The following is a 9,236-nucleotide window of genomic DNA, read 5'->3' as shown; positions in this document are numbered from 1 at the left end:
ATCCACTAATGATTTCCCAAACATAACCCACACTTGCTCTCAATCTTAGCGTTTAATGCAATCATGCCTAGTAGTGATGGGTTTAGGAAGTGAAAACGCATTTGGTGGTTTGGATGTACAAACATGGGTGATGAACGAAATAAGTAATATGGCTCAAAGGGGGTAAACAAATGATGAATTTTCTTTTCAAGGGTTAGCTTCAAAGGCCCAATCGATCTGAATAAAATGCCTTAATTTTCTCTACAATGATACTAAACCAACAATTTCGCCTCAAGTTTCACTCAAATGGGTTCTAGTGTTCATAAGATATCAAAGTCTACCTAATACACATAAATGTTCTCCAAATACACGAAAGATCAAGTGATCATGATTCATGGTGCTTAAAAGTCGAGAATCAAGAGTGAATTTCAATCAATGGGAGTCAAGCACACAGAAATCTCAATGAAATACATTTCAAAAGACCTAAGAAAGCATCAAGTGACTATACTCATCATTATTATCTAGTCATTTGATCTCAACAAAACTCATAATTTATTCAAACAACCAAAAAGAAAAGCGAGTAAAAACATGACCAAAAGAACACAACTCAATGGAGACAAGTCATAACAACCAACTCACAAGTAATGCCCAAAATCCACTAAAATCAACCACAAAGTGTCTCACCCCCAAACTCAAAATCAAATAATCATTAAAATTAAGAACAAGGGAATAAGAGCACGTACCAGGGAGGCGAGACAATCTCGCCTCCTAGCATGGTTGGCAATGATGCACCGGGCATGATAGCATAAACTCGGGTTGGGGCGGGGTTCTCCTCCATAAATTGCGTCTTTAGGCTCAATTATTCCTATGCCGAGCCAACTCATCAAAGAGTGGCTTTCACCCATAGTACGTGTCATACAACACAATGTACAGGTCTTGATTCTTTACACCCTCAAGTTTGGCGAGATTTGGCGGTTTTTGGCTCATTTGCTTAACTCGACTCGGCGCCGGCATATGCGTTTGGTTGGCGTGGAAGAATGACGCTCGAGATGGTGGGGGAGTTGCCGGCCACATTGGGTCTTCATAGATGTGATCTTTCTCAACCGGGGGTGGCACGACAATGAGGATCTCGAGGGATTGAGACTCATTGACATCTTCTTGAAATTCTTCACTAACCAATTCTTGAATCTCCTCCTCTCTCAAAGAGTCATCTTTAAATAACGCCCATTCCTCCTCTTGTGGTTCTCTATTCATGGCGTTAGTAGATTCATCTGGAAGCAGCATCAACCTAAACAACTCCGTTGGAGTTGTCTCCATTTCCTCATGAAGTTGGTCGAGCGCCTCCATCCTCTCTAACTTCTCTATGCGGAGTCTTGTCTCCTCCAAAAATTGGGCGACAAGGTCTTCAAATGAGGTAGAAGACTCCGCTTGGTGATGGGGGGTGTCAAGCCATGGCTCCAAAATGTTGGAGCTGTCCTTAAAACCGTGGTGGTTTGTTGAATACCTCCGATACCGATAGTGAACATTGGCCATGTCTTCCAACCACCAATAAGCTTCATCTGCAGATAGTTGGTGCAAAGAGGTGGTACCATTTCCTCTTTCCACCCACGTTCTTGTTGCGGCATCTAACCCGTCGAGAAAGATTCGTAGTTGCACCTCCCTCGGGAAACCATGGTTGGGGAACTGAATGAGCTGCTCCTTGTATCTCTCCCAAGCGCTAAAAAATGGCTCGGAGTCTCGTTGAGTAAATCTTAAGAGGACTTGTCGATCAACCATCTCCAAGTACCTCGTAAAACAAAAGAAAACAAAAATAAAACAAAAGATTAAAAATGAAAAATAAGAGCCTAAATTAAAATCAAGTTATTTACTCACAATATTAACAACAATTTAAAATGCCAATCCCTGGCAACGGCGCCAAAAACTTGATGCGTAAATTTTTGTTTTATAAATTTTATTTCCGCAAGCATACGGTGTCAAGTTTTGAGTATAGGGTGAGTGAGTATCGTCCACAGGGATTGGATTTAGAAGTGCCGTTAAGTACCATAATTATCGTAACTTAACTTTATCTACGCAACCTAAGAAAATGATAATTAAGAACAAAAACAAAATAAATATAAGAATAAGAATAAAGTATCTATACACAAATGGTCTAGGGACTTGATTTCACTTTATTATTCCTATGTTCATCCTATTATGTAATCGCTAATCAATTCCGTTCAATTCATTAATCAAGGCTCTAATGTCACCTCGCAACCTCTCCCGAGTGCCTCATAAGGAACTATATTTAAATACCCAAAACAATATCCCTGTTCGAAATGAATATTTAAACACAAATTAAGCTTCGCCTTTAGAATTAGAAACTAGGAATATTGATCGCCTCCCGGCCTCACAACGACCTAAATCCTAATTTGATTATCTAACCGTTGATCTCCTCCCAGTCTCACAACAACCTAGACTATGTTTCTCAAATCTAGATAAATAACTCAATCTCTCCCGAGCATCAAATTCACAATCTAAAAATCATCTAACTCATTGGCCAAATAAATTAGAAGCATTAAGCATAGAGAAACACAAATGAATGGAAAACGAAATTAAATTAACAATTAACAAAAGATTCAAAACATAGTTCAAATAAAACTACATCAAGTCCTAGATCTAATGTCTAGCTCAACATGGAAAAATAGATGAATGAAGATAAAACCCAAAATCCATTAAAGAGCTTCCCAAGGACCTCCAAGATGAAAGATTTCGGCCTATTTTTGATGTTTTCTTCAGTTTTTCGGGGCTCCCTTTCTCAAGTGGCATCTCTTTCCTTTTATACTACTCAGTTTCGGAGCTAGGGATTCAGACGCGTGCTGCAGTCTATGTGAAAATGCGCTGCGGCGCGCATTTTTGGAAGAAGAATCTCGCTGCTGGAAGCTGAGGCACGCAGCAGCGCGCGGGGCTCATCTGGATGCGTTGTTTTCTTGCTTTTTGGTCTTGTTTGCTTTCCTTTATGCACTGTATAAACACTTCGTATTATATTGTTTAATAATATAATCTTTAGTGACATTTATTCATTGTATAATTTAATATGAGATTCAAAATTAATACAATATGAAGTGTGATATCTAATACGAAAAAAAATATATAGTAAACCGTATTATGCAATTTAACTTAAAATATCATATTAAAAACATATAAAATATTTCACAAATATCAAGGCTGAGGGTTGAGTTTGGGGACAGACGTTAGAGTCTAATTTCGGGACCGGAGTGATATTAGATTTATATTTTTAAAAAATTATATTTTGACCCCTAAACTTTTTAAAATTATATTTTGACCCTTAAACTTTTTTAAAATTATGTTTTCACCTCCTTAATATTTTAAAAATTACAATTTGATCCCATTTTTAATTTTTTTTTGCAAAAGGCCCCTATATAGTAACTCTACTTTCTCTCTTGTTTCCTCTAAATGTTGAGTTCGGGTCGAGATTAGAGTCGAATTAGGTTATGATTAGGCCTAAATTTTACCTTATTACAAACTAATATGTAAATAGATTACAATGATAAAAATAGTGTAATGTTTAATAATACCACCAACCAAACACCGTATTATATAAAAATTATATAATACAATACAATACTATACGATACGATACAATACGATATAATACAATACGGTGCATAAACATACCCTTAGTGTAAAGTTACTCAAGCCCCATTAATATTCCTATCTTTATATAATATGTCCACCAGACCTCATTCCACAACTGCATCGGGATATTATAATTAAGAAAGAAGACTCATGGGCTGGCTTAGCTTGTGACTTTGAACTCCACTAACGTACGTGCATGGCCAGAAGCTGCCTACAAACGCCAATATTTATTACTTGGTGGTGAGAAATTAACCAAATTATAAAATGGCTACTTGCGAAGGAATAAGCCACATTAATGTCAACACGTTGAGTATTTTAGTTTTTATTGGTCTCCCCTCAGAAAGTTATTTAGATGCATAGGTGTATTTTTATATGTATTTCTAAGTAAGTTGGTTCTTTGATCGGTATTGTGTTTCGTCAAATTGAAATTATTGAAGATCAAAAGAAGTACTACTAGTAAAGACATACGGTTGACAAACCATATTTGACGGCTCTAATATTAATTGCACGCTAACAAAATTAACGTGGAAGGAGCATCAAGACAATGCTTAGTTTTTTGGACGCCATTTTTGTCCCCTTTAGCCTCTTCCTTACGGTGGGGTATCACGCCTATCTATGGTATTGTTTGAAGAAGAAGCCTTCTCGTACCACCAGAGGAATCAACTTGCAAACAATTAGAAGAACATGGTTTCTAAAGATAGTAGAGGTGAGCCCTTATATGATCTGTTGATTAAATGGCATTTACGAGTTTATATATCTTACGCACCTGTTTTCACCACAAGATATGTAGAATTCAGATCTTTAACCGTAATTTTTTTTCCCTTAAAATTTCATACATATAATTTCTACGTCTCTTAACAAGTATGATACCTATCTTATTCTTATACTCAACTACGTGTCTTGTTGAAAAATGTTGATCATATTATTGATTGTACTATTTTAACATAAAAGCATGTACTTTTGATCCAAGTGATCAAACAGGCTGCCAATTACTCAGCATTTAAAGAAAAAATGACAAGAGAAGGCATATCAGGAACTTAATAATACATCAAGTCATCAATTACTCATTAGCATGTGTTATTATAAATGTGAAATGCTCAATATATACTTTTTACTCAATTGGGATATGCACTTGCTAACACATATATATGAGTGCTAAATAATTTTGCCGTTCAGGGTGGTGATAAAAATGATATGCTAGTTGTCCAAAGCTTGAGAAACTCCCAAATGGTGGCAATACTCAACGCTTCATTTGCAATTCTCCTTAACACGGCATTGGCAGCTCTAACGAACAACTCCTTCAAAGGAAGCTATCTTCTCAACACACCATTTTTGGGCTCCAAATCCGGAAAAATGTTCGTTCAAAAGTACGGCTTGGCGTCGTTCCTTTTCCTGTTTAGTTTCTTTTGTAGCTCTCAAGCCCTTGCACTTTTCATGGACGCAAACTTTTTGATAAATGCTTCGTCTGCTGAGTTTTCATCATCCGAATATGCAGAAATAGCTCTGGAACGTGGATTCCTTTTGGTACTTATTGGTAACCGGCTGCTCTTGATCACATTCCCTTTCCTACTATGGATTTTTGGTCCCTTGCCAGTGGTATTATCGTCAGTGGCCTTGGTTTGGTGGCTTTATGAGCTCGATTTTCCTTGAAAAATTACAAAAAAGGCCTAACCAATAATTATGTCCTAGTTAAAGAAATCCAAGTGCATTGAGTGGTACTAATTTTATTTAAGTGTGTATTTCTTCTTAATTTTATGGGTTAATTTCATTGAGTATATATGGTCCGTGAATTTTAAGTGTAATCCTTTATTTTTGTTTTGGATGAATTAAATTTTAGTGCAAAGAAATGCTAGTGTCACTGTTTCTGTCACTCTTTTTATCACTTATGCACACTGTTTGACATGTGACTCAATTATCTCATTTTCTATCTAAATAATTATAATATATCATGTTAGTGGATTTCACATGTCAAACAGTAAATGCAGAGAGTGATAGAAAGAGTGACGCTAACATTTCTCTTTAATGTAATAATTATTCAATTCAATCTCTATTGAAATTTAAATCCGTGCAAGCTGGGATACCTGACCTACTCCCCAAACCCTAAAAGGTTTTGAGCGACGATCGACTTGTGAGCTATATATAGCGAGGAAAATTTTCCTATTCTGGACTCAAAAGAAAAGAAAAAAAAAAAAAAAAAAACCTAGTAGTGCCCATTGATGACTGGAGGAGCAGATTCTTGCCGGGGTGGGTCGTGGAAGGAGGTCCAAACATATTTGGCGGGGTGGGCGGGCATAGTTTTGTAATTACACTTTGTATGTGTGATCACACCTCATCATGTGATGCATGCAAGCATTTCGGTCTGAAAATAAAAGATAAAAAGAAATTAATTTAAGAACTGCTGATCAGTGATCACCGTCTTATCATGTAATTAAGTTTATTTTTGTGAATATATACAAGCATATACGCTCTATCACATATACTTATTAACTGCAAAAGAAAAAAAAAATGTTAAAACAGTACTACAAATTGTAGAATTTGAAATATTTCTGTTCAATAGTGTCCTTTTTGGATATATACATATATATCATTCCCAAAAGTTTAATAATTATTTCTCCATCAGGTGAACGTGCTTATTATCCAACTAATTATAAATGTTGCACAATACGTTTATATATAAATATAATGACTACTGGAATGCATATGAAAAATTAAGTGGACGTTTAGTTGATGGATTCAGAATCATTCTTAATTTACGTGTATTTTTTGTGAGAGAAAATACTGTAGCGAACCACGAACCATGATTCGAATCATGACATGAATCTAGCAACCAAACAACCCGTAAGATATTGTTAGTTAAAGTAGCATATATTAAAGAAAAGGGGAAGAAAAAAAGGGAAAAGGAAGGAAAAGAATAAAACGACAAGAATCCAAAGGAACATTAATGGAGGGGTCACCAAAATGAGCCAACTCTTCAACTTTTTCATAAAATTTGATCACAATTAGCCCCACAAAATATTAGTGTCCATCATACTCATGATTCCACTTTGATTCCACCATTATTGCGTTGCGTACAAAGTACATATTGCTCATCGACGTAAACCCCACTAGGCAGACAATAAATATTCTAAGTGTGATTTACATGCATTATATATTGTGCTTTTTCCCTTGTTTTAAATACAAATGATTCTTTATAATTAGCTTCATTCCATCGCTCAAAATTAGAAATGGGTTTGGTTGTTTATTTGGATACCGTATTGATCCCGTTGAGCTTTTTTCTGACGGTTGGTTACCATGGCTATCTATGGCACAACTTCAAGAACAAACCCTCTCGCACCACCTTTGGAATTAACGCCTTAAAGAGGAGAGCTTGGTTTCTGGACTTGAAAGATGTAAGTATGAAATATTCATAAACCAAGTTCTTTTAGCTATATCCGTAGATCGAGGGTGAGGAGACTGGGATGTATACTAATTGGGTTGTTTGGGATAGATGATATGAGGGCAATTTAATGAAAAATCTTTTGCCGCTTTTAGAACGGGAGAATTCTATTTTTGGGTAGGTGTTTAAGGAAAACAAACCTTACGATTTTTATAAATTTTTTTTTTAAATTGTCATGTACTTTTTCAATATGATAAAATTTCTAATGTGATTTGACCGTTTAGAATTGTGTCTTAGTCCTGTTGATATATGTTTTTTTTTTTTTTTTTTCATACCGAATCACATAATTCTCCTTTATAATTTCCTTGTAATTAAAAATTTCTTTCTCTCTCTTTCTTTCCATTTTTCTCACTTTGCTATTTTTACCCCATGATACTAGACTTCAAAATACATTTATTTGTAAAAAAATCATTTAATTTTACGATAATTCCACACCCACCTCAAAGTTAAGATCTTGACTCTTGAGTCTATCTCTAAATTCAAATAAAAGAGGAGCTATACTTATTAATTTGTCAACTATTTATAAAATTAAATTTAGTTGTAGATTTAAAAAAGTGCACGACGAAAATAATTTTGATATCATATATACAACACTAATGTACAGATCATTGATAAAATATTTCCTCTAATTTCCTCTTTTCCATTCATCATATGATCCCAAGACCTCTTATATAACTATGTTTTCACTTTTGTTTTTGTTTTTAGTTTCTTTTATTATTTATTATTTCTTTATTTTATATTTATGTCTTGGTCCACCGCAGGGAAATGATAAGAAAAGCATGTTGGTAGTGCAAAGCTTGAGAAACACTCTCATGGCCACCATCCTAACAGCTTCCATATCAATTCTCGTCGTCATATCACTAGCCACTCTAATAAATAACGCCTACACCGCGGCGCATCTCTTCAGTAGTCCGCTTTTCGGGTCTCAATCGACGAAGATCTTTGCCCTAAAGTACGGATCAATCGCAGTTTTCTCGTCACTCAGCTTCGTGTTTGGATCAATGGCCATCGCATTTCTGATCGACGCAAATTTCTTGATAAATTCGAATTCTGAGGAGTTTTCCTTGTATAATAATGAACACAGGCAGACCATATTTGAGAAGGGATTTGTGTTGGCTCTTGTGAGCAATCGTTTGCTTTGCATCAGCTTTCCTTTGCTGTTGTGGATGCTTGGCCCTGTGCCTGTTTGGCTGTCCTCTTTGGCTCTTGTTTGGGGGCTTTATCAGCTTGATTTTGCCGCCAAAGTGATCCCCAACTGCTGTAATAAGCAGACTTAGTATATATTTCAAGCGCGATGTAAATTATATAGTTATGATCATGATTTTCCCCTTATACGTGTACATGAGGTGGGAATTTGAACTCTCTCTCTCTCTCTCTATATATATATATATATATTTGAATTTAGAAATCTAAGTTTGCATCAAGCTCAGAAAAATAAACAACTATTTTTTATTTTATTTTATAATATACCCCTAAACTATATACCCTATCTCTTGAATTTTAAAAAAGATTCATTTCACCCCTAAACTGTATGAAATTGTTTAAAACACCTTATACACTAATGTACTTTCATAAATATCTCCCGAACTATAAATTTTGTAACAATTATCCCCTTTAAAATATTGAGGGACAAGTTGACAGAGTTAATAGTTTGGGAGGTAAATTGATACCGTATTCCCGAAGAGTTTAGGAAATAAAGAAGTGTTGAGAAAAGAACTGTTAGTGTTTAGTGTTTTTTAGTGAATACAAGCTAAAACTACATTTTTTAAGAGGAATTTAAAGGTAAAAATGTTTCACCACTTAAAAATAAGAAAAGCACCACCTTAAGATACAAAAAGAAAAGAAAATTCACCACTCAATGGAATCCACCAAAGAGATAAGAATTTCAAGTATTTTCATGCTGAAAATGACTTCGGTTTCTCATTCCATAATTCATATCCTTCCAATATTACAAGATTACAAGATTATTTATAGGCCTCCAGACCCACCTATAATAATGACTCAATATTAAAACTAGAAATACTTTCAAATTATGAACCCCAAATTAAATTCAAACAACCCCAAAATAAATACAATAATAAACTCAAAACTAGACATACTTTCAAATTCTGAACCCCAAATTAAATTCAAACAACCCCAAAATAAATACAATAATAAACTCAAACTTTAAAATTCTAAACTTGCA

The 9,236-nt window shown here is 35.0% G+C and overlaps 2 protein-coding genes across 2 annotated transcripts; both read left to right on the top strand.

Moving 5' to 3' along the window:
* The first annotated feature begins 4,159 nt into the window (after positions 1-4,159).
* LOC21397134 lies at positions 4,160-5,265 on the top strand. The gene is made up of 2 exons (XM_010095240.1): positions 4,160-4,321; positions 4,792-5,265. Exons 1-2 carry the CDS (start codon positions 4,160-4,162, stop codon positions 5,263-5,265), a joined length of 636 nt encoding a protein of 211 aa, XP_010093542.1.
* A 1,535-nt stretch (positions 5,266-6,800) lies between these two features.
* Positions 6,801-8,417, top strand: LOC21397133. Its single transcript, XM_010095239.2, has 2 exons — positions 6,801-7,004; positions 7,813-8,417. Exons 1-2 carry the CDS (start codon positions 6,840-6,842, stop codon positions 8,326-8,328), a joined length of 681 nt encoding a protein of 226 aa, XP_010093541.1. The 5' UTR covers positions 6,801-6,839; the 3' UTR covers positions 8,329-8,417.
* Positions 8,418-9,236: the final 819 nt, after the last annotated feature.

Source organism: Morus notabilis, unplaced genomic scaffold (genome assembly GCF_000414095.1).
Source record: "Morus notabilis unplaced genomic scaffold, ASM41409v2 Scaffold403, whole genome shotgun sequence".
NCBI classification, from domain to species: Eukaryota; Viridiplantae; Streptophyta; class Magnoliopsida; order Rosales; family Moraceae; genus Morus; species Morus notabilis.
This window is presented reverse-complemented; position numbering and strand designations above follow the sequence as displayed.

Bases quoted from the DNA above. Each gene is read 5' to 3' on its own strand.
- LOC21397134 (XM_010095240.1), top strand. From the start codon at position 4,160: ATGCTTAGTTTTTTGGACGCCATTTTTGTCCCCTTTAGCCTCTTCCTT. The intron at 4,322-4,791 runs GTGAGCCCTTAT...TTTGCCGTTCAG, and splicing joins GGTTTCTAAAGATAGTAGAG to GGTGGTGATAAAAATGATAT.
- LOC21397133 (XM_010095239.2), top strand. From the start codon at position 6,840: ATGGGTTTGGTTGTTTATTTGGATACCGTATTGATCCCGTTGAGCTTT. The intron at 7,005-7,812 runs GTAAGTATGAAA...GGTCCACCGCAG, and splicing joins GGTTTCTGGACTTGAAAGAT to GGAAATGATAAGAAAAGCAT.